At 33.3% G+C, this 27,042-nt stretch overlaps 1 protein-coding gene and 1 pseudogene across 2 annotated transcripts in view; one reads left to right on the plus strand and one right to left on the minus strand.

Annotated features, from left to right (window-relative positions):
* Window positions 1-27,042, minus strand: part of LOC133195808 (neuroglian-like) — a 594,903-nt gene that overhangs the window by 330,293 nt on the left and 237,568 nt on the right. For both annotated transcript variants that reach the window (XM_061331757.1, XM_061331758.1), the window contains exon 12: window positions 1,103-1,193. In XM_061331757.1, coding sequence (XP_061187741.1) covers window positions 1,103-1,193 — 91 coding nt within the window. The remainder of the gene's footprint in view (window positions 1-1,102; window positions 1,194-27,042) is intronic.
* LOC133194247 (uncharacterized) lies at window positions 18,406-19,655 on the plus strand (annotated as a pseudogene).

The following is a 27,042-nucleotide window of genomic DNA, read 5'->3' on the forward strand; positions in this document are numbered from 1 at the left end:
TTGATCATTATCTTAAACCTTAAAATCAGGAAAACTTTGCAAATTGCACAACTTTGATATGATGTACTGCTCATTATAATCAGGTGAACAGGTTCTCTGCTAGCTTGCTGGTTTGAAAAATTAGAATGGACGACCACAGTGCCACTCATTGAATTTGTATGACTTTTTATTGCCAACCAAAAAGTGCACTGTTTATCTCCACATACAAATCTATGTGTTCTTAAGGTCAAGATCTAGTAAATGACTTTAGACTAACTTTTTGGTGCTAGATCCATTATGACGTCATAATCATTTTCAACTTTCTTTTTCCGTACTTTATGGCTCTAATAAAATTATGTAGAAAATAAAGTATTTTCATGGAATCCAATTTGAAATCATGAGAAAAGTAATCCCGATACCTATATTCAATTTAATACTATTTTAAAGAAGAGACCAAGAACATACAAATTACCATTTTCTGAGAGACTGTAGGCAATCTGGATACAATTCATTGGTCTGAATTGGAAAAAACGCCTGATTCATGACAGGTTTTCTTAATTTTTCATTGAAAATGACAGTTTAAAATATGATTTTTCGTCTTATTTACCTACAAATTATGCCCCGAAACAACTTCTTTGACCAAGCTAAAATCATTAAGCATCATTAAAGGAATTAATTTCTCAAATTTGAGAAATCTGTAGGCACCTTTCATTTACTAGATCTTGACCTTAACATATACTTTTACAATTAGTTCCATGAACTGTATACATGTACAAGTCATGTACTACATAAACACTTTTTCAATGAGTGGCACTGTAGCTTTCGGGTCGTCCATCCAAATTTTTTCAGACCAGTGAGCTACAGATCTGCAACTATTTCTCTGCTAGATGCCGAACACTAAAGATTAGAATCATGCATATTTCAAATATCAACTCCTCACCCTTGGGATTGAATTATGGATCCAGGGCACTTGAATATCACAGTTTTTTAAGGATGCTTTTTGTTCATTAACATCCTGTGAACAGTTTTTTTTCTCTAAAAGTCACAAAAAAGAACACTCTCAAGGATTAAAAATTAAAGTGAGTATTTTTTTTACCTTATAACACAATAAAATACTACTTACCCCTGACAATAAGTCTTATTTCCTCTTCCATTTTGCCCTCTGTATTTTTGGAAATACATTGGACTATGCCTTGATCATGTTTACTGACATTCTGAAAAATAACAAAAGATAAACCTACATATGCCTTACTGCCAATTGCAAGAAAAGTTTACTTTTATGATGTATTTAAAAGATAATGGGTGTTGTGGAAGATTGTGCTTTGTTACAACACACTTTGAAAAATTACGCATTTTGAAAAATTTTTTCAAAGTGCATTAAATTTGGGACCAAGTAAACGCACTTTGAAATTTTTTTTTTCTTTTCAAAATGCGTTAATATCAACCATATTGATGCACTTTGAAAAAAAAAGCTGAATAGCTTGGTCAATATTCTTGCAAATTTTAGGCATAATATATAATTATTTGAACCTGGTTGAATAACTTTTCGGTGATGACGTCACTTCAGGATCTGAGATGTAGACATTTTAAAGATTTTTAGTTTTCGCTCAGAGGTTCTCGTAAATGTAATAAAAGGGAAATGGGTCTTTTAGAAATAGTGGAGGAGTGATTGTTTAATAGCACAATTTCGTTTCTTTTTTTTTTTTAATTTTACCCAAGCTATTGACAAACAAGTTGATGAAACAATGATATCACACTCTTGGTTGAAGTCATCAATTCCCAAGTTTTATGGTCGATACAATGACTGTCAGCAAATACAGCTGACTGATGTTTTTCATACTAATTTTTTCATACACTGAATTGTCTACATATTTTTCTGTTTTTTTTTTCTGATCATGACATGGAGCACATGGCAGGTGTGACTTGTCAGCAGGGGATGCTTACTCCTCCATGGCACCTAACCCCACCTATGATGTTTTTAGAGGTCCATGTTTGCTCTGCTCCTCATTGGTATTGTTTAAATGGACTTGAATACTGTTCGCTATCTACATATTTCATCCAACTGATTCAAAGACGAATGCCACAAATATCTAAATGCTGACAAAAAGGACGTACAAACTTCACGTGCTGATACCCTTGATCTTTGGCATGTGATAATGTTGATCGGTGTTGTGATACTCATAGATGTATCTCAATAACTGTGAAGTGCAGAAAAAAAATTTCATTGTGTTTTTTGCAACTGTAGTGTATTCAAAACATAATTCAGTTCTTTTTGAACTTTTTACAATTTATTAATTATTTTAAGCACTGTAATTCATATCCAGAAACTCAATACCTTTGCTTTTATATCTTACGCACGCCCATGTTGGGGAGCAGTTCCTGTAACAACTTTTTATAAAATCATAAATGAATAAATATCTGATAACAAATGAAAAACAAATTGAAACATAATAAAAATCATTTAAAAAATTTAGTATAAAGAAAATTTTTAACATCAGTTCTCTGTACGAACCAAAAATACTTGGCCACGCACTATCATGGAATTTTATTTTATCACTAGATATTAGAGAGTGCCCTATATAAGGACTATAGGTGGGTAAATTTTGGACAGTACCTCCTTGGTTTACATGGCAACAACTTTGATATATTTTGTTATGGCAAAACTGACCTGATTGTCATCACCATGTAAAATAATTCCGTGCTTCCTTAATGTAGGAAAGTTATGAACATAACATGGGTTTCATTTTATAGCTAAGTAATGAAAGTTTCTGTGCATCTATAAATTTTATTCAATTTAACCCAAGGTTTTTAATATGATACAGATCAGTTTACATGAATTTGTCATAAAAATGAATACAAAGGTGTCTATTACTTGATATGCATATATAATTTTTTGCAGGCAATTGAAACTTAGAAAAGAGATCTTTTAGTAAGATAGAGCTTAGAGGTTCCGGTCACATGATGAGCTGAGTGTAAGTGTTTTTTTTCCAGCTCCGCTGTTAGTTTCTTAAATTTGTCCTTTCCAGTTTTTGTGAGATTTTTAAAACAGTTAAAAACTGTCCAGTTTGTTAAAAATAACTATAAGTACCTGTAACTATAAGTGTGATTTCCAAACTTCTTATTGTGAAGAAACGGAGATTGTCATTTTTTTCTAGTGTCATTAACCGTGAGTAGTCGCTCACAATGCAGAGAGACAGTAAAAATTTGGAGAGCAGGTTACAGAGAAAAAATCTTCTAAAGGCCACAGGAAAACACCAGATAGGAGGTTAGTGCAATTGAATCTCCAGTCAATTCCTACTTCAGTCAAAAATAGGGTGGTGTCTGGAAAATTGCCGCAAAAAAAAACAAAGAAGTAGCAGTTCTGATTGTGAGTCTACCGTTAGCGTACATGGTGCATTAAGTGAACTCAATCTGATACAAGAAGGCATATCAGATGTAAGGCACACAATGGTTAGTAAAGATGATGTGAAAGAGATTGTTACTTCAATTTTGACCGAATTAAAGTGTGAAATCAAAAAAGAAATCTTCGCCGAGGTTAAAGAGACAATCATGCCTGAAGTTAAGCAAAGCGTGACGAAACAGGTAAAGAAAGAATTCAGTGAAAAGATAGACAGAAAAACAAAGGAGTTTCAAGATCAGACCAAAGAAATCTCAGATGGGTTTAATTTGATTTTGAAACATTGAGAGAAAAATTTCATGAGCAAGCAAAAGAACTCAGAACTCTAAAAGAAAATTTGAAACGCTGTCAATCTTTGACTGAAACAGCAGTTACATTAGCGAATAACAACCAGTAGTATTCACAAAAAGACAATATTAAGTTTACCAAATGGAAGGAGAGTAAAGACGAAAATCTAGGTATAGAACTCTGTGCAATCTTGAAGGAGACCGTAAACGTTGACCTACATCCTTCGGATATACTAGCCATCCACAGAGTGCCAGGAGCTGAAAACGGCGGACCACGGCCAGTTATTGCCAAATTTCGGAACACCACGATGAAAGTGACGGTAATAAAACATCGGTCAAATGAGGAGGTGAAGAGGGTTTTGTGATGCACGACCACGTAACTTCTATGAATCCCCAATTGATAAGGGACTTGAATCAGGATGAACGCATTCAAAGCGCCTGGTATTTTAATGGCAAAGTCTTTGCGTTAGATTATGATGGATATAGACACCAATTTGACATCTTGGACAGTGTGTCTAATAAACTGAAACATCATGATTAGCCTGTTAAACAGCTGGAGCATTGAGTGGTATTTTCCGAACTTTTAAGATCGGGATCAGGAAACAAAAACTGTACTCTTTGTGACTTTGTGATTGGGATTGAGGTGAGAGAGAATGCGAACAGTGAGTGTGACAGTCTGGTATGTGTTGATGTTTATCCACATTTATTTGTGTGTTACTTTATTTCTCTAATAGCTACATATTACAGGCCGTATCCTTCTCTCTGTTTGATAATTATTTTGCCATTTCATATAATATTTAATGTCAGATAGCATAAAAGTTGTTACAGTGAACTGTCAGGGGCTTGCAACACCATCAAAACGGCTCAATGTTTTGAATTTTTACAGAAAAAAGGGATATTCAATTGTATGTTTGCAAGACACCCATTTTACAACAGAAATTGAACCGTATGTAGAAGGACAGTGGGGTTACAAATGTCTATTTAATTCTTTTAAATCAAATGCAAGAGGGGTTGCTATAATGTTTGATAACAACTTCGAATTTAAAATACATAGTGTAAAAAGAGATAATAGTGGTAATTTGCTGGCATTAGACATTACAATTGAAGATAATAGAACTACTATCATAAACATATATGGTCCTAATTCTGATGATCCAGATTTTTATGACATGGTCAGAGAAACTTTTACGGAGTTTGATAATGAATATTTGTTACTTTGTGGTGACTTTAATCTTGCCTTAAACCCCTCTTTAGATACTTTTAATTACTGTGGTGTCAGTAACCCAAAAGCACATGGAAAATTGTTAGAGATTATGGAAGATCTTCAGTTACTTGACAACCCCTTACAGAAATTTCTGATAAATGACTTATAAGTGATTTATTCTTTTACTTATAAGTTGTTTATACTGGACTTATACTTCACTGATACATTTAACTTATAAGTGACTGATTAGTGACTCATTAGGATTTTATATGCATATGAGGTGCTTGACTTATAAGTGACTTATAAGCCAAGTATTAGCCACTTTTGCTTTATGCAAGTATAGTCACTTATAAGTGACTTATAAGTCAAGTATTAGCCCTTTATACTTTATCAAGTATGAGTCACTTATAAGTCACTTATAAGTGAAGTACAGCACTGCCTCTAAGATCTTAATTTAGAACAGAGCTTCAAATCATGCAGGGGTTGCATGATGTTTAAAGTTTTTTTTTTACATATATACATATGCATCTTCACCTAAGATGAAATAATTAAGTTAACATTTTATGGAAAAAAAATCCCTTTCATATGACATTCTTTGATGATGCAAACTTTATGTATTATTTCAGTTCACAAACAAAAATGTTTGACAAAAAGAAATCAATTAAGATTTAATGACCTTGAGGTTTCTTCAAATTTATGAAATCTGAAAGCAACTGAGTCAATTGATTCAAAATTTCAGGCAAAGGAAGTTAAAATAAAAAGATAATGTGAATAGAACCTACTTGTTGAACCTGATGTAAAGGCATACTCAAAATAAATTTGAAATCTCCAACAACATCCTTTCACAGAGACTAACTTAGTTTCAAATTCTTGTTGTTCATCTCTTCAGAGACAAAGTTTCTGATTGGTTAGCTTGAATACCCACAATGCAACTCAAGAGAAGTCTAGTATAGTGTAAAAATTCTAAGTCCACACTTATTCTGGCTAATACCATACTGATCTTCACTTATAAGTGAAGTATAAGTGAAATATTCACTGATATTTGGCTAATCTTCACTTATAAGTGAAGTATTAACAAAATCTGTTCCTCACTTATACTTAATCTGACTTATAGTACACTTATAAGTAAATTTCAAAACTTATAGGTGACTGATAAGTGGCTTATAAGTGAAGTATAAAACACTTATAAGTTTCTATTGGTTTTTTTCTGTAAGGGACTATAGAATTCTAAACCCAGATAAAAAAATATACACTATAAAATCCATTAAAACAAGGCCGCCTTGATTATATTGTTATTTCAGATAGTCTTTCAAATTTGGTTGAAAACTTTGCTATTAAACCTGGTTACAGGTCGAATCACTCTTCAGTTGTAATAGAATTGAATTTAATGCTTTTGAAAGAGGTCGAGGTTTATGGAAATTCAATAATAGCTTATTAACAGATAAAACATATGTTGAAAAAGTAAAGGAAATCATAGAAGAAGTAGTTGCCCAATATTTACGTTTTAAAAAATGATGATAACCAATCTCATGTTTAAAAATCGATGACAGTTTATTTTTTGAAGTCCTTTTGATGGAAATTAGAGGCGTAACAATTTCTTATTCATCATTCAGAAAAAAAGAAAGAATAAATTCAGAAAGATCGATCTTTACTCGAGGAAATTGAAAATATAGAATCAATGACAGAAATTAATTTTGAACTTTTAGAGGAAAAAAAGTTGAGCCTTGAAAATTTGAAAAAAGAAAAATTGCAGGGGCATATTATAAGATCAAGAGTTCGATGGATGGAAGAAGGGGAGAAACCAACAAAGTATTTTTGTAATTTGGAAGCCAGGAATATTTTAAACAAAACTATCAAAAAGGTAGAAGTAGATGGAGATGGTATAATATATAATCAGGCAGAGATCTTGAATCATGTGGAATTATTTTATAAGCATTTAAATACAAGTTCAGATTCTGAACTCTTGGATATTAATTTAGAAGAAATTATACAAGGACAAGACATTCCAAGGTTAGATAAACATACATCTGAGAAACTTGAGTATGATATAAGTGAAAAAGAAATAGCCGAGGTGCTTATAAGAATATGAAAAATAACAAATCTCCAGGTAGTGATGGTTACACGGTTGAATTTTTCAAATTCTTTTGGATGATTTAAAAATTTATTTATTAAAGGCAATTAAGTGTATTTTTATCAATAATGAGCTCCCAATATCACAGAGATTAGGAATAATCTCTTGTATTCCAAAAGGTGATAAACCAAGACAGTTCCTAAGAAATTGGCGCCCAATAACACTTTTAAATGTTTTATATAAAATAATATCAGGATGTCTTGCGTAGAGAATTAAGACAACATTAGATTATTTAATTTCAGATACTCAATCAGGATTTATGAAAAGCAAAGTGGATTTTTATCTGATCAGTTTGATATACAAAGAGGTTGCAGACAAGGCGATCCTGTTTCTCCATATTTATTTAATATATTATGTGCAGAAATTATGGCAATTTTAGTTAAACAGAATAAAGATATAAAAGGTATTGTGGTAGATAATAAAGAACATAAGTTATCCCAGTATGCTGCTGACACTTTTTTTGCTTTAGATGGTTCACAAAAATCTCTTTTTCCTGCTCTTGATACCATAGACTTCTATTCAAAATTTTCAGGATTGAAAATCAATATATCAAAAACTAAAAAAGTATGGATTGGATCAAAAAAGTTTTCTAAGGAAGTTTTCCATCACACGAGGTGGAAATTAGAATGGGGAGCTACAACTTTCAAAATATTAGGAATTCAGTTCTCCGTGGATCTTAAAGACAATGTTGATATTAATTACAATTTACAACTATCTAAAATAAAAGCTTTGATTAAACAATGGAAGCGAAGAATCCTAACTCCAATTGGTCGCATAACTGTTGTTAAGACTCTTATTATGCCCAAGCTTAATCATTTATTTATTTCCTCCTAGAAAAGAGCTTATAGTTGATCTGCAAAAAAATATTTTGGAATTTATCTGGAAGTCCAAATCAGATAAGATTAAGCGATCCCTTGTAACACAAGATTATCTTTCTGGGGGTCTAAAAATGGTCAATATAGATAATTTTATAATTGCTTTAAAATTTTCCTGGATGAAAAGGTTAACTCAAAAACAAAAGCCATGGATAGATATCTTTTTTGCAATGAATGGAAAAGATGTTATTAAGAAGCTATTTCATTTTGGGGATCTGTATATTTTAGAACATCTACTTCCTAAAAACAATGTTTTCTGGCAAGAGGTATTAAAATCATGGCCTGAAGTCATGAAATGTTTAAATAATTGTAAAAATGTAAAAAATAATTTTCTAAATATCCCATTGTGGTACAATTCTAATATCTTGGTTGGAAATCAATATATTTTTATCAAAGTTTGGTATGAGAAAGGTATCAGAGTAATTGGAGATTTTTTAGACAACAATAGAAATTTTTTAAACTATGAGTCTTTACAACAAAGGTTTTGCCTTCCACAAACAGATATGCATGTACATATTATGCAATATAATAGTGTTCTTACTGCAGTATCAAAATACCTGAAATATATGTCTATTGACAAATCTTTAGCCAAAAAATCTTTCAATACACCTATGCCCTTTTACTTTGAATTGTTGCTTCAGTCAGAAAAGTGCACTAAGTCATTGTACTCCATTTTAAATACAAATAGTGTTAAACCTACATCTGCATCAAAATGGATTTCCATTTTGGGTATCTATGGACAGTGTAATTTTGAAATACATGATGCTTTCAAAGTTTGTTTTAAGGTAACAAATGATATAGCTGTTCAGTGGCCGCAGTTTAGAATATTGCATAGGATTCTTCCTGTAAGTTATTATCTTAAAAAAATTAATATTAAAACTACAGATTGCTGTGCCTTTTGTAAGAATGAAAGTGAAACAATACAGCATGTATTTTTATTTTGTAATGATATTTTGCCATTGTGGAGTAGTCTTAGCCAGCATATATACAGAACTACTTCAAAAAGGATTGGATTTAATATTAACAATGTCATATTAGGGGAGATTCCTTTGTCAAAAAATAACAAAATTGTAAACTGTATCATATTATACACAAAACAGTATATCTTTACTTGTTTGATGCAGAAGAAAATGCCAAATTTCAGTGCTCTCATGTGTCATCTAAGAGTCAAATATAATGTTGAAAAATTTGTATCAATCCAAAAGAATAAAATTTTTAATTTTAATTCCATATGGTCTTCATGGAAACCTGTTTTTGATGAGTGACAGTTCAAATTATTTTATTTCTTATTTTTTCTCTCTTCTTTTTTTTTTTTTTTGTTTATCCTTAAATTGTCTTTTAAAAGAATATGTATATTTAATAATTTGGAAAATATATGTACAAGGTTAAAGAGGAAAAAGTGACAAACTGTATTTATTACATGTATTTTTGACTATATAAGAAGTGTGAATAATGGATGTGGATTGTGTGAGTGAGTGAGCATACTGTGTGTGAGTATCTCATGTATGTAAAGATGGTTATTTACCATCACTTTGTTTAATATGAGAAAAATATTAAAAAAAAAAGAAAAAGATAGAGCTTAGATCTAAAAGATGCAAAAAGATTTGAGGTGGGGAAATCAGTTGAAAGTCATATTCCAATCCCCTCAAATTAGAACTTTTCCTAAAATTTAACCTAGAGTTATTTCCCTTTGCTGACTATTTTGCATTGAAGACAAAAATTAAACTGGTGTTATTTCCCTTTGTTGACTCTCCCGTATTGAAGTCTAAAGAAGTTTATAACGTGGCAAAAACAGATGCCAAAAAATAAACATGAAACATTAACAGAAAAATGATGTGTTTTTCAACTTTTTTAAAATGGAATTCAGGTAAGAATGACAGAGCAATTAAGTCATCAATCAATTAATGAAAATAAAGGAGACACTGCTTTCTCAGCATTAAACTGGATTATGATGTATGGATCTTTATTAATAATTAGATTTTTGAAGTCAAATTCACTTTGCAAAATATTGAAACAAAATTTATGAAGTCTGACTTGCATTCCCATTATGTGGGATTCCATGTACCGTAATTTTTGGGGTATATGTCGATGGAGTATATAGGACGAAAGGCTCACTTTTAGCTCTAATTTTTAAAAAATCCATAGATAGGACAAATTCGGAAGATAGGATGAGGCGTTGTTTATCGATTTTCTAGAGATTCTTATGTACTCACTAGATACTACGTATCAGAACATGTGAACTTCTTGGCTTACCCCTAATATTATCGTATTGAGAAAATGGATTTTTTTAGAAAAGCATTTTAATAGTGTTTTATATATAAAAAAAAAAGTTTTTTTAGTCGAAACTTCCTTGAATTCTGCTTTACAGCATATTTTCTCCAACTTGTCTGTTCAATGCCGTCATAGTTTGACTCTGTCGTTAAACAGTATCCATAAATACGGTAGTATATGACAGCTATAAATTAGGGAAATACCCCAGACCAAACAATAATTATTCCCATTTTTTACATATTTTATATAATTAGGCATTATTTACAATATTAACTTCGATGACCGCCATTTTTATATTTCTTGTATTAGGGATTAGCTTAAACACACAATGACTATTACATGTAATAGTGAGCAATTGAAATTAATTGTATTTTCATGCTATAATTTGGCCTGTGATATTGTTGTAAAAATAAATTTAATTAAGAGTACATTTGCAATTCAACAGTCATCATGAATTTCACAGCTTTGTATGTTCAATGATGTGTAGCACTAATACCCCAATTATGGCACGTGCTGTTAATCATGCCCCGCAGGTGGTCAAACCAACACAGGTGTCAACACCTTTTTGTACACAGTGCATATCCCTTTATCTGTCAGACAAATAAAATTAAAACAGAAGCCAATCTTAAATAAATCAGTGTACCTCTTGGATACGAGGAAGATAAGTGCTTTTTATTAGTTAATTAGATATGAAATATATTTATGACTAGCGGTATATTTGATAAATAAATTTGGGAATAACTGGCAACAATTTATTTCATGCATTTTACATTTAAAAAAAATATCACAAGACAATGAAAAAATATTTACTAGGTAGACTACTTCAATTCATCGATACACATAAATGGTATAAAAAAAAGATGACGATTATTTACCAAATTGCGATTGTGAAAACTTCTCCGTATTCTAAATTTTGATACTGTTGCAGTTTTATTTTTAGTGAACTTCCAACTTCACAAGATGGAGACAGATAGCATGTTGTAAAATATACTTTGATGAAACATTATTTGTGAGATGATTAAATAATTTTTTTTTGATACATCGATGGATATTTAAGGGAACTTAATTTGCAAGAAATCAATGGAATATATATTTATTTCTTTATTGTGTATTTTTTTTTCTCGGTAAAATAATTTAAAAAGTTACAAAAATTGTACAGATTTGTTCTGAAATTGACGTAAATTTTACGGATTTGGGGTCATTTTTCGTAAACTTGAGCCTTAGAAAGGTATTCTTTAAATAGGACGACCCCAAAGGTTTTGATTAAAAAAGTATCGACCTATCTTCCAAAAATTACGGTACTCTAAAACCCATGAGAAAAATGCAAGATGCAATTGGAGGAAAACAACAGGCAGAAGATATGGCAGTCAGTGGGAATTAATGGTTAGAACTACCCTAGGAACAGGTATAAATTTTGATGTTTTCAAATATTTGTTTTGTATAAAAACTACATGTAAGAAGCTTTTTCAAATAAATTGACATAATGTTTAAATTAAATATTCTTTTTTTTTATATATATATATATATGATAGACTTAATTGGTCTATATATTCAAAGATCACCATGTTAGCAGGACATTCCAGATACATATCTTTAATATTAATATATTTGCATTATAGGAATTTGTGCTTGCTTCAGAAAGCAACTTACTTTGGCAAATCATAACTACAAAGTTTATCAAAAGGAGGAGACTGTTATAGAAGATGCAAGTTTTGTATGTAATGAAATATACACACAAGGCAATATAAACTAGAAATATTGTCCATAGGACATGAGTGCCCCATCGAGTGTATATTAGTAATGCAACATGAAAATTTGTATTAGTGTATGAAATTTGATGAGAATATCTTGAACAGTTTCTTTAAAATTGAAATTGAAATCTAAAAGATTGGATATAGATGATAAATTCTCACCAAATTATGTATGAGTGCATAAACTTTCATAAATATATCCTAAATGGTTTCTTTGAAATTAAGCAAAATACAAATCTAAGAAAAACGAGGTCAAGGTCACAGGAAAGTTCAAGGTCAAATGTTTTTGATGCAGTTGAATACTTCTCACAAATACGTATCAGCATATTTAAGTTTGATAAAAACATTTTGAATGGTTAATTTAAAACTGAGCTAAACACTTATTTAAAATAAATGAAGTTAAGGTCAAAGGAAAGGTCAAGGTCAAAAAATGTTGATGCAGTTGAAAAACTTACATCAGTATGTATTAGTATATCAAGTTTGATAAAAATATTATGAATGTTTTCTTTAAAGTTAAGTTAAACACAAATTGAGAAAAGTGAGGTCAAGTTCAAAGGAAAGGTAAAGGTCAAGAAATATTTATGCAGTTGAATAGCCTTCATCAGTATGTATCAGCATATGAAGTTTGACACTAATTTAAGAAAAGTGAGGTCAAGGTCAAAGGAATGGTCAAGGTCAAAAAATGTTGATGCAGTTGAATAGCTCTCATCAGTATGTATCAACATATGAAGTTTGATAACACTGTATTGAATGGTATCTTTAAAACTGAGCTAAACACTAATTTAAGAAAAGTGAGGTCAAGGTCAAAGAAAAGGCCAAGTTCAAAAAATATTGATGCAGTTGAATAGCTCTCAGTATGTATAAGCATATGAAGTTTGATAAAAATATCTTTAATGATTTCATTAAAACTGAGCTAAACACTAATTTAAGAAAAGTGAGGTCAAGGTGAATTTTTTGTTTAATATTACAATTGTCTGGATATGAAAATGAATAGCATTTTTCATTTTTTAATGACAACTACCACAATGAATTTATCAAATCTTTTATAAAAGTCATGATTTTGACAGATCCTTGGGGTGTAGTAATTATGAAAAGATCGAAATACAAATTGGTTGTTGATTATACTTCTATGTATTGTTACATTTTAGGACTGTGATACGGGAGCATCACTTATGAAAGGTTGCATTCAAATAGTACATTGATGAAGTATATCTGGGCAACTGTAAGTGCACTATAATTTAATTAATTCATGGGGGGGGGGGGTTCCCATCCCCAAGCACCTGTGATATAAAGCCTGCTTTTTTAAGTACACATGCAGGAATTTGGAGGCAAATTATTTGAAGGTGTAAATACTAACTACTAGCTTAGAATTATATACATTTTAATAAAAATATAAAAATAGATATGTTTATATATGTGTATTTATTCCAGGGGGAAAAGATGAAAATGATTATTTCAAGTATCACTTTTCAAACCCATTTAAAATTCCTCTTGACTGGTCAGACACAACGCCACATAATGGTCAACCTCTGATGTAAAGAGAAATCATGGTAACATAAAGGCTAGCTGTTTCTATTGTCTATAAAATTGCTATATAACAGCTATTTTCTGCATTTTGTTTATCTCTAAATACACATTTTGGATAATGTTTAGATGTAGATTCTTGCTTGATTGATAATTTGAAAAAAAAACCAACTGTTTTTCAAAGTAACTCTGAAATTTATATATATATATATATATATATATATATATATATATATATATATGGGGCATTTGAAAAGTTCTGAGAACTGCTTGCTAAAATATTAACCATTTCACGGAAGTTAATAAGTTTTATACCATTGAAAAGAGCTGAAAAATTTGCACTTATATTAACATAATTTTCTTACATTTATGACGACATAATAACTCCAAAAATGACGTCAGAATCTCGAATGTTTGGCATACTGAAAAGTCGTGTTTTTTGTCCACATGAGAGGAATTGAAAAAGTGCTGTAAAAGGCTTATTTGAAATGATATTTAAAAGAAAATTTGCATGGAGGTAGAGTAAGACTGTAAGAATGGGACGGTAAATCAGCAATTCCATATTTTATTTTTTTTGCTTGATTAATAAGCACGGTAATGTTATCATAGGCGTTCATAAAAGATTTTTATTTATATGACATAGCTGGATTTTCAGTCAATTATTTAGCTCTCCACTATATTAAATAAAAGATATTCTATATAAAACTAATGTGTAACAATGCTGCTTCCCAAAATTATCTGACAAGCAGAAAAAGCTAACTTACTGTCCAAATCCTGGAATTTGCCAGTGTTAGACCTTACAACATCAAAAAGTGTGGGGTGGTGGGGGGAGGGGGAACCAGAATCTAAAGGAAAATTTACTATAGCAAAATACTATACTGTACAGCCCCCTCGCGTTCTACAGGCCTGAAGGGAGCAATTATGCAGTGTTTTCAAAAAGATTTTCAATAGAAGGAAATATATTTGGAACAGCAGGAAACCAATCTCGGCGAGGGGTCTGGGGGCTGCCTCAGGTCCCCAGTGGGTCTAGGGCAGAGCCCTGGTAGGGGGCCCAGGGAGGCGAAGCCCCCCGACTGAAAATGAAAACTGGCATTTTTGACTCATTTTCCTTACCTCTCGATCAGGCCAATAAATTTTTCACATTTCTGTCACTATATTCCAAATTTTACCAATTAAAGCCATTTAGAAAACAATTTGTACCCTTTCACTGATTTGTTATACGGACTTTTGACAGACCGAGTTTTTCCCCTGAAAACTAGCTTATCTATAAAAACATTAAGAAAACTTAAGTATGAAATTCTAGCACAGAAAATTGTTTGTGCTAGAATTTCATTTCATACTGAAAATGCTGCATAATTAGTCCCTTTCACATTAACTGGTCAGGAGAATTATTCAAAATTAAGGAATTAAAAATTTAAAAACTTTTTAACACGTAGTGACGTACAAAAACCCCCAAAATTGAAATATTCTGCAATCTGTAATCTGCAGACTAAAATATCATAAATCTTTAATTTATTTACTATTTTGTAAAGATTGTCAGAACGAAATAATTAAGATATAAATATTTGCTGTTGTAATAATCTTGACCTATCTTGTGGAGTGACAGTGAATGTTAAAAAAAAACAACATATTTTCCTGTTCGATGTTTTAGGCCGTAGATACCTGACGCTTGCGTCAATGAAGCCTCAAATTCCCAATAATCTTGATCGTATCCTGTATAGCTAAAGTTAAATCCCGATCGTTGAGTTGTGAATTTTATATGAGGTTGGAATTATTCGTTAAAAATTTATTCTTCAAACTTTACTCTCGCAAGTTGTAGCCTTGAATTGCCTTGTTCAGTAGTTGAAGTACGTATTGGATTAAATCAAACTTCTATGAAAAAGAGCGCACTCAAAGGAAGTTACTCTAGAACATGTAGATAGTCGCGATAAAGTCTACGGATTTCGCGTACCAACCCCGAAAAATCCCAATTACGGAAATTTCATAGCTGGCAAAATTTCTCGTACAGGCGGTTAATTTTGCCAGTTGCCGGCTCTTATTGAAAACACTGTTATGATTTTTCCATCGAAAATAATTTTCTCATACAATATGATAGTCTTTTTATAGTGATTTGGTACAGTACCGACCAGACACAACCTAACACCAGAGTGAACCCAAAGCGCACCCCGGGTTCATTTTCTGGGTTCGCTCGGGGTCCGCTACGGGTCCGCTTTCAGAAATTTTGGGTGCGCTCTGGGTTCGCTCTGCGTTCGCTCGGGGTCAGCTCTGGGTCCGCTAGAGCGAACCCAGCGTTCGCTTTCTGGGTTCGCTTTACGCACTCATGCGCGAAGCGGACCCCGCTTTAATCTTGCCGCCAGTAAGCTCCGCCCCTTGTTTATTCCAAATACAGCAGTGAAATCGATCATTGTTGTTTTTTTGGCGATCGATACATGTGGATGTACAGTGTCTGCAATGTTATTGTTCACAACATACACGAACGATCACGTTTTACACAAAATAGTTAAAAATATTTAGGAGTGGATATTTAAACAAAAAACAACAACTTATTAATAGATATTTTAGATTAAAAATATTTACTGCTGCAATTAATCGACTTTGGAAAACTTTTGATACGTAAAAATGTAATTTATCATCGAATGCGGCATGTTTTATCACATAATATAGGTTGACTGTGAGTTTTGATTCAATTGGATTTTATAATATGCAGTATCGGGGTAAAAATTTTTTTACAAGTGGCCTAAATAATGAATGAATACTTATATCCATCTTTCCATTTATGAATTTCAAAAATCAGCATTTTTTTTTTTAAATTCAATCATCTGCAGAAATTAAAATACATGTAATAATAAGTACCAGGGATAAAAAGTAACCCCGACAATCATGTCGTGTACATTTGTCGACTAATTATTTATGTAAGTATTGGGAATTAATAATTTTTTTGTAAAATTGTACATTTCTGATGTATTGATATAAAAATATCATGACCACAAAAAGCAGTTAACGGGGCCCATCATCAGAGAAAAAAAATCGTTAAACATCTTAAATATGCTTTATCATTTAAAGTTACGCTGTTTTAAAAGAATACAATACTGTACGACTTATTATATTGCTTATTAACTACCGATAATTAGTTCGTTCAATAATGTACATGTAAATTGCGCGTTGTTTTTTTTTTTTTTTTTTCTTTTTATTTCAGTTAATAAAAAAACCCAACAACAACAACACGGTAAATCAAGCTTTACATTATTTTTTTGTAAAAGATAAATCAAAATAATACCATAGTAGTTTACGATTGGACATGCTGTACATGTACATTTATGCTGTTCTTTATTTATTTATTTTTTTTTTTGTTGTTGTCTTTTTTACTTTTTTTCCAACTAAGAAGATTAATAATTTTGATGTTGATCTGGATTTAAACAAAAATGTAAATTAGAATTATAAAAATAAAATAATTGAATGAAAGCACGTATTTATACATACTCTTGTACAGTATCTTGAGAAAATGAAATGCTATAATTTGTCAAAATGCTTTTTTTTTTCTTTTTCTTTTTTTTAAAGTTACAATTGTGATAACCATTATTTTCTTTTAAACATTAAAGAACTTTTTGTCTGATTAATTTACGCAATATAAATAAATGGATTTTAAAAATAAAAAATAAAGAAAATAAATGTTTAAATATAACATGCTACCTGGATAATTAAAATATAAATATAATTATTTTTTTGATCGTGTTAATAATAATTTCACACTGTACATAAACACGCTTTGCTTGTAGAATGTTTTATTTACATCGAATGACAAACTTTTCGGTTGGTCGGTCGACGCGCTGATTGGTTAACACGTCTTATCGCTAATCCTGATTGACAGCTCAGTTACACAGCACCAAACGCGCGTTCGCTTGCTGGGTTCGCTACAGAATTTGGGGTTCGCTTTCGGCGTTCGCTCTGGGTCCGCTGCAGGTTCGCTCGGGGTCCGCTATAGCGAACCCCAAGTGAACCCGAAGCGAACCCAGGCAGCGAACCCGGGGTGCGCTTTGGGTTCGCTTTCTGTTAGGTTGTGTCTGGTCGATACTGTAAGTATTTAGAAGTATGAAAAAGCCTCTCTTCTTTAATAGGGTGCATTATTTTTTTTTTCAGGCAAACTTCTATCAATGTTTTGATCTATTTTATGTTAATTCAGTTTATTGAGAGAAAGTATAACAATGTCCAGTTATGTAAATACAGGTATATTTGGGTAGGAAAGATAAAGGGCTCGAGCCATATAAAAAGACTCCATATAGAATGAACTATATGTGGTATATATATGCATATTTTTGCCCCCACAAAAGTCATATTTTGAAAATATCTTGAAATGTGCTGAATTGTATATATTGTATGAGAAATCTAAATTAACAAAAAATATTATAGTTTCAAAGTAGGTTATTAGCAATTTTTGTTTCTATGACGTCACAAACTATTCGGATTTTGTGTTGTTTTTCAGAAAGAGGAAAAAATGGACAAAATTTGTTCAATTTTTACTATAAAATTTATAGAGCACAGGCCTGCTCCAGAACAAAATTTACATATTTCATTGATATTATCATTCTACACATTATATCAAAATATTGAGTTGGAGCAGACCTGCACTCGGTGACTTTTACTCAAAATAATGACGTAATATACACCTTTTTCTGTATAATTCATGGAAATTTTGAATTTACGTCATTTTTCTGACGTCATATTTAATATATGGTGTCATGGATTATGAAAATATTCAGTGCTTTGATGTCTTCAGATATCCCCCTGTTTTAGTACATAATTATATATTTTTCTGTCAAAGTTTGATTTTGGGGCAAATATTTGTCATTACTGAATATAGTCCTTTACTCATTCTTTGATTTGGCTCATGAGTGACACATTACCTGGACTTGTTACGGTCCACTACACTTCGTGTTGCCCATGTTTGTATGACTTTACTTGTTTTTCTTCTTGACCTTCCTTGGTTTTATGAGGAGTTTATCGGATGTTCTTTGCATACCAGACAGCTCTATGTCCTTTTCCCCCTGGTCAAGAGAGCAAACTAGGCATTCTAGGTCTAGTTCACAGACAAATTCTCAAGGATGGTCGCCATTTTGATAATGGTGAAACCCCAAGTAGTGGGCACACCGAAGCTCAAGCTCAAAGTAAGAGTGGAGCACGCAAATGGAGACACTCTAGTTCGAGTTCTGGCTCCAGTTCAGATTCATTTCTTCCTGGTCGAGCAATAATTCTAGAGCTTCTTCTCAGAATTCCCATAAGTTGGGCTTGGAATCCATTAAATCCGCCACAGAAGTAGAGAAAACAAAAGTAGCTCTAGACTTAGATGAAGCATCACATCAGAAAGTGTGGAAGTTTATGAAATGTTTGACATTGAAAGCCATGTCAAAGGAGAAAAACTCCACGAGGATTTGAAACAATTTTTCTAAGTACTTTACAAAACTCCCAAGACTAAGATCTTAGACAAGTATACTGTTCCTGATGCAGGTGATCTTTTCAAAGTGAAAAAATTAGATTCCTTTATCAGTCCTTTACTGGAAAAGAAAAACAAACAAGTTGATAAATGTGCCAACAAGGGCACGCAAAATATTCAGTCAAGAATTTTTAAAACAATGGGACCACTTTCCAAATTGTGGAGTATTTTGGAAAGTTTATGTGCTGCTTCTACAGATTCATATGACGATGACAATGTTGATGTTGCTCATTTGTGCTCCCTGTTAGAACAAACTGTTTGCTTACTTGGTCAGAGCAGTGTAGCTGTAGACCTTCACAGAAGAATCAATGCAACTGTAAAAATTACTAGAGATTATAAAAAGGCTAAAGCTATTTTGGATGAGGATTCAAAGGCTTTAGAAACTTGTGGAAGTACACATTTTTGTGATAAATTCATTAAAATCTTAAAAAAGACAGGAAAGAGACACAAGGATGCAGGTGAATTTGCGGATGCCTTTCAACCAGAGAAAAAGAAAAGAAGAAAGTCTTTTTACAATCAACCTGCAACTTCTTATGATATCAAGCAAAGGTTCAGACAGCCCTTTTAAGATGGGCCCTCAGGCAGATTTTCGGATGGCCAAAGACTTGGATACAAGTTTAACCCATTGTGCACGCGATACGACCTCAGTCGTAGTCTACCTTTTCACGCGGGATACTACTGGCATCGTAGTAAACATACCTTCTCATTTGAACGCTTGGAAAGTCTCTATATGAATGCGTTTGAATAAAACTTTTGTAGGAGTAAGATTACTATAGATTTCTACTGCTCATGCGCAATTAAAAATGAAACTAGATACTTATTCATGAGGGAAAATTCCAGAGAGAAACAAAGAAAACCATGCGTTTAAGTTTACACAGAATCAAAATGGCGGCGAGAGAAGCGGAGTTAAGTGAAGGTAGCGATATAGAGGCAGATTATGTAGAGGAAGACGATGAAATGGATCTAGATGGTGGAAATATTGATAGATTAGATCGAGAAGTTCAATTAGGTGACCAAGATGACTGGATTTTAAATTTATTTGAGGAGGATTCGGACGACGACGCAGATTTCCTTGGCTTTCAAAATACGTGGATGAAGGAAGATTTTCAGCCACGTATCCAACAACGCTACAAAAAGGTAGGGGGTGCCACAGTTGAACACCCAGAGGAAGCAGGGGCCGGCCAATATTTTGGACTCATTTGGGACAACGAAATGTGGACCACTCTTGTGCGTGAGACCAACTTATATGCCGAACAGGAGAGAGAGAAAAACCCACCCCCGCCATATGCTGCAAAGTGGACCCCTGTCGATGTATTTGATTTGAAGGCCTTTATAGGCCTGTGCTTTGCCATGGGAATTATGCGTATGCCCTACAAAAATGACTATTGGAGACAGACAAAGTGGCTGTTGACAACATCATTTGGGAGAATTATGCCCAGAGACCGCTTTACGCAAATATGGAGATACCTACATTTACAAAACAACGAGAATCGACCAAATCAACCAGACAAACTTTGGAAGGTACGATGGTTTATTACTTTCTTGAATAATAAATTCCAAGAACTGTATATTCCCTATGGAAATGTCACCATAGATGAAAGTATGATAAAGTACAAGGGGCGTCTGGGATTCCGTCAGTACCTGCCAGCCAAGCCGATAAAATGGGGCATAAAGCTGTGGACCATGGCCGAAAGCGATACTGGATATATGCATGCCTTTCAAGTCTATACTGGCAAAGAATTCGGACAACAAGAGAAAGGACTGGCCTACAGAGTTGTAATGGACTTATGTAGACCAATGTTTGGAAGCAATCTATGTGTTTACATGGACAATTTCTACACAAGTGCCGACCTTTTACGAGATCTTCATATCAGAGGTATATATGCTTGTGGAACTGTATCGGAAAAGCCTACCCAAAGACTTGCTGCCAAAGCAAGTTAAATTACAAAAACACCAATACAAAGTGGCTCAAAATGATGAACTAACATTCTGTATTTGGCAGGACACAAAGGCTGTGCTTGTTCTCTCCAACTTCCATGACCCACTTCATGTCGGCCAAGTAAACCGCAGGACAGGAGCTGATCAAAATGCTGTGGAAGTTCCCAAGCAGCTTGCAGATTACCAAAAGTACATGAAAGGGGTAGATACCTGCGACCAAATGATTGGCTACTATCTGCTACACCACCGATCAAGGAAATGGTGGAGACGGCTGTTCTTCTACCTGATGATGGTGTCAGCCCACAATTCCTATATCATCGTGAAGGACGTACATCCTGAACTAGCCAAGGAACGCTGGCCAAAATTCCAGGACTACATAGAGGATCTGTTGGAGGATCTAATTGGAGACACGCGTGCAAACAGAGAACCTCCCAAAGTTGATTGTGGTGGACGAGCAACAGAGCATTCACTTGAACAGTTGTATGTAAAAAACAAAGTGTGCCGTGAGTGCTCCCTTTCTGGAGTTCCTTGACAAAGGAAAGGTGTCACAAAAATGGGATGCAGACAGTGTAATATACCTGTTCATTTGGCTTGTCAGTCAAAACACATAATGAGAATGTTGCAGCAGTAATGACATGAAAGTGTGAAATTCCGTGAACTCCCATATATGGGAAATTTCTACAGACAATTTAAAGTTTAAAAGTTTTCAAATTATGAAATGTGTTGAGTATTTCTTCAAAATTCAAGTTTGTTCTTCTCAAAATGTTTTCATCATGGACTGTGTATCAAAAAAAAACTCTGGAAACTCCATAACTATCAGGTATGAAGCAGTTGATAATGTTGAATTATTTTGTCAGTTTACCTGGTAATATTCAAACACAAATATCTTTTGTTCTAGTTGGAATATTTTTATTATGTAAAGTGCATCTGAAAGAAAAAGAATTATTGTTAAATATGCTATAAAGATTTTATATGGTTTACATTACAATTTCATGAGAAAAAATGGACTGAATTAAAACATAGATGTTTTCTCAAGTTTTGTTTATTTATTTTGTGAAGATTTATCTACTATTAATGGGTGTTAAATTCCACTTAGCTGTTTGAAAATTATATTGCTGCAGAGAAAAAAGTATAAGCTTTCAGAAAATGTATACTTTTATCTACATTGCTTTAGTAATTAAAGAGCCATTAGCATAATTATCTACTGGCATCTGTCTGCCCAGCTTATCTGGTCAGCAGGAGACTGACCACTCGATATACTGATAAGAGCAGCTGAGTTGGATGCCGTGCACAATGGGTTAACAGAACAAACCAGAATGAAAGAAAAAGTGAGCAAGCTCACATACCCCACGCTCCCCCAAAACTCGACAATACAACATGTACTGAATAGCACAGTGCATTTTAAATACACAGTATAATTCAAAAAGGGGCATTACTTGCAAAAAATCATCACATCAAAACTTCTTGCATATAAGGGCATTCAAATCTTTGCATGTTACAAATTTAATTGGGCTGAAGTTTCTAGATAAATAATGGAATCAAAATTTCTTGGTAATATACAAATCTATACATTATGTCTAAAATACCTACAAAGTTTCAGGAAATTCAGTGCAGGAGTTATGCTGACAAACTGTTATTTAAATTCCTCAGTGATTTCAATTTGTTAATGAGTGTAAGTGCATGTCCAACACATGACAACTTACACAATTAAATAATTGATGGAAACAAAATTATGATGTAGGCATATGAATTTGTTTCTATACTGTACTTATGAAATTATTTAAGGCAAAGCACCAATTTGAAGGGGGGGGGGGGGGGACTATCCAAGATTCAAGATTTTGTGTGTGTGTTAAATCATTAATATTTTGATCTCAAAATCAACAGGGGTCTTTTAAGGTCATAACATATTTCACATAAAATGTCACTAGAAAGGCTGATTCCAGTGTGGATTTCCTTATTACCTAGCTGGAAAGTTTCTTCAATAACAGGCAAAACTCTTAGGGCAAAAATAATGGAATCAGAATTTCCTGGTAATATGCACATCTACACACTGTGTCCTAAATATCTGCAAAAGTTGACGAAATTCTGTGCAGCAGTTTAAAAGGAGTTGCGCTGACAAACTGTAATCATCTCTATATTCAAGATATGGCCAAAAATCTAAGTTGAAAAGTGCCGAAATTCCCAGAAAAATAAAGGAATTGGAATTTCCTGGTAATATGCACATCTACACATTGTGTCCTAAATATCTGCAAAGTTTGATGAAATTCTGTGAAGCGGTTTAGGAGGAGTTGCGCTGACAAAATGAAAGAAAAAGTGAGCAAGCTCACATACCCCACGCTCCCCCAAAACTCAACAATAGAACATGTACTGAATAGCACAGTGCATTTTAAATACACAGTATAATTCAAAAAGGGGCATTACTTGCAAAAAATCATCACATCAAAACTTCTTGCATATAAGGACATTTAAATCTTTGTATGTTACAAATTTAATTGGGCTGAAGTTTCTAGATAAATAATGGAATCAAAATTTCTTGGTAATATACAAATCTATACATTATGTCTGAAATACCTACAAAGTTTCAGGAAATTCAGTGCAGGAGTTATGCTGACAAACTGTTATTTAAATTCCTCAGTGATTTCGATTTGTTAATGAGTGTAAGTCCATGTCCAACACATGACAACTTACACATTTAAATAATTGATGAAAACAAAATTATGATGTAGTCATATGAATTTGTTTTATATACTGTACTTATGAAATTATTTAAGGCACCAATTTGACAGGGGGGGGGGGGAACTATCCAAGATTCAAGATTGTGTGTGTGTTAAATCATTAATATTTTGATCTCAAAATCAATAGGGGTCTTTTAAGGTCATAAAATATTTCACATAAAATGTCATTACAGTGAGGATTTCCTTATTACCTAGCTGGAAAGTTTCTTCAATAATAGGCAAAACTCTTAGGGCAAAAATAATGGAATCAGAATTTCCTGGTAATATGCACATCTACACACTGTGTTCTAAATATCTGCAAAGTTTGACGAAATTCTGTGCAGCGGTTTAAAAGGAGTTGCGCTGACAAACTGTTCATCTCTATATTCAAGATATGGCCAAAAATCTAAGTTGAAAAGTGCCGAAATTCCCAGAAAAAATAATGGAATCGGAATTTCCTGGTAATATGCACATCTACACATTGTGTCCTAAATATCTGCAAAGTTTGAAGAAATTCTGTGCAGCGGTTTAGGAGGAGTTGTGCTGACAAAAAAAAACAGGACTGACGGACTGACTGACTGAATGACGGACAGGTCAAAAACATTATACCCCCCGCAACTAGTTCCGTGGGGTATAAAAACAGGACTGACTGACTGACTGACTGACTGACGGACGGGTCAAAAACATTATACCCCCCGCAACTAGTTGCGTGGGGTATAATTACAGAAAGAAATCTGACAGGTACGGACACTATACCTCAAAAAATAGAAAGGGGAAGAACTCTTACTTATGCAAAAGAAGTGTTAAGCTCATTTTCTGTAACTTATGTTTCTAGCCAGAAACAGAGAGAATTTGGTTCAAAGTCGAAATACAACACTCTTTCTCTTACAGATGCTTGGTTCATGAGAAACTGGAAAAAATTCATGTTAGACGCAGTTCAAGAAATTTCTTTTCTGGGGTTCAAAATAAACTCCGTAAATATGCTTTTCAAGTTACCAGAAGAAAAAGTGAAAAAAATAAAAGGAGAATGCAAACAGGTTCTGAAAAAGAAAGTCTGTCTGTGAGGGAAATGTCCCAGTTGATAGGGAAATTAATTTCAACAATGCAGGCTGTAATTCCAGCCAAAATACACTGTCACTTCATGCAAATGACTCAGATCAAAGGGTTGCTAGGAAACAAACACTACGAGGCACCGATTCCTATATCAAGTGGGGTAAAAACAGAATTAAGATGGTGGATAAACCAATTAGAAATTTCAAACGGGAAATAAATCATAGCCTCAAACCCATCAATGATTATTACATCAGATGCCTCAAACCTAGCATGGGGGGCCACGTACGAAACCCAAAGCAAAGGAAGGTTTTGGTCCCCAGTAGAGAAATCCTATTGCATAAATGCAAAAGAACTCTTGGCAGCTTTTTAGGCACTTCCATCATTTGCAAAATCAAAAACAAATACTGTAAAATGAGAAAATATGGTGCACTACTAATTTTAGCGCCTTTGGTGCAAGGACCCCTGCATGCTAAAAATCATTGTGCACTAACAGATTTCTAAATATTTAATTTTTTTGTGTTCAAATCCATCACTTAAGTACGTAAACCGGAACGCGTGAATACATAATGTCGTAGGGTAGATGTATTTTTTGTATACACACTCGCACTGGTAAACTGAAGTATCGATCGAGAAAGTTCTGCCAAATCATGGATTAATCAGTTAATTAAACTATTGTTAGTTGTTATCCAGTACTTATCATTAGCACCTTCAAAGATAGCTTCTCGCTGTTTCAATCATCTATCGCCTCGAGGTGAATAATGCGATCAAGCATGGTAATAGACCTTTGGGAACAATTAATTATGTTCCTTAATTAATTAGTTCCTTCGATGCATGCATGATTTTAAGAAGAAACTCATCAACGTTTTCTTTTATTAAAATCGACATTGTGCCACTTCCATGTGCTTGTAACACCATGGAAAAATGAATGAATGCTATTGTTTTTGCTTTGTTGAGTGACCACAAAATCAAATACGGGCGTAGATCAAAGAAAAAATATTACATTTATATATTTTGATGACAAGCGCAAGCGCTTATACAATTTTAATAAAAATAGACATAACAGGTGTAGCACACATAAACAGAATGGGCGGAATAAAATCGGAATTACTAATTCATCTAGTAAAGCAAATTTGGGATTGGTGTCAAAGAAATCAAATTTCCCTAATGGCAGAATTTATTCCAGGAACTCTGAACAAAAGAGCAGACTGGGAGTCAAGAAATCAACAAGATTCAGGGGATTGGATGTTAGACAAACAAGTTTTCAATCAAATCATGAACCTATTAATCTAGGGTGGTGCAATATAGACATTTTCGCCTCTCGCCTAAACCTTCAACTTCCTCAATATTTCAGTTGGAAAGCAGACCCTGGGGCCAGAGGGATCAGTGTGTTTCTCCACTCTTGGAAGAAAATGAAGGCTTACATTTTCCCCCCATTCAGTCAGATAAGCAAATGTTTAGGGAATATAAGGGAGGACCAGGTAGAATATGTAGTATTAATAGTACCAGTGTGGCAAGCTAAACCCTGGTATCCTCTTTTTTTAGAAATATTGATTCACAAACCAGTCCTTCTTCCACCATATCCCAGTCTGTTGACATCTCGAACAGGTTTTCCTCTTACATCAAACAAATCCCTTCATCTAGCTGCATGGATGGTTTCAGGGAACACACACACAAACAAGGTCTCTTTCTAGAGAAGCTGCCTCTTTACACTCCCTAGCTTGGAGACAGGGAACTAGAGCAGCTTACAAAAGTGCCTAAGGAGTGGGTTGGCTGGTGTGGTTCAAGGTTATTTGATCCAATTTACACCCCTCTGGAACCTATTTTAGAGTTTTTAACTGTTTTGTACAATGAAAATAAACAGTACAGGACAATTAATACTTACCGATCTGCTATTTCCAAAAATCATGCCCTCGTAGATGGTCAAGGAGTAGGGCAGCATCCTTTAATTATTCCTATGACAGCTATTTTCAATATGAGAACTCCAAAACCAAGATATCAAGTCTTGGGATGTAGACATTTTGCTTAAGTTTATTGATAACTTAGGTGATAACAGAAATCTTTGTCTGAAAAAGTTGTCTTGCAAATTAGTGGCCTGTAACTAGCTCTGACCTCTGCTGGCAGAGCCTCAGAACTCAACCAGTTAAATGTGAATTCCATGTTAGATTCTGGTGATTGCATTTAAATTAAATATCCCAAGCCTACAAAAACTTGCAAGCCAGGGAATCTATTACATCTGATTGCATTCAATGATTTTGAGACAAGTACTTTATGTGTGGTAGAATGTATTAGATATTCTGCCACACTTATTGCCAAGATCAAAGAAATGCTGCAGACATTATTCTCCAATAAATCACGAACTTCATCAAAAAATTACCACATCAAAAACACATATCAAACCTGTACAGTTGAAAAGAATATTTCACTGTAGAA

Source organism: Saccostrea echinata, unplaced genomic scaffold, assembly GCF_033153115.1.
Source record: "Saccostrea echinata isolate AGI-Se365-2 ecotype Australia unplaced genomic scaffold, CSIRO_AGI_Sech_v1 ptg000029l, whole genome shotgun sequence".
Taxonomy (NCBI): Eukaryota; Metazoa; Mollusca; class Bivalvia; order Ostreida; family Ostreidae; genus Saccostrea; species Saccostrea echinata.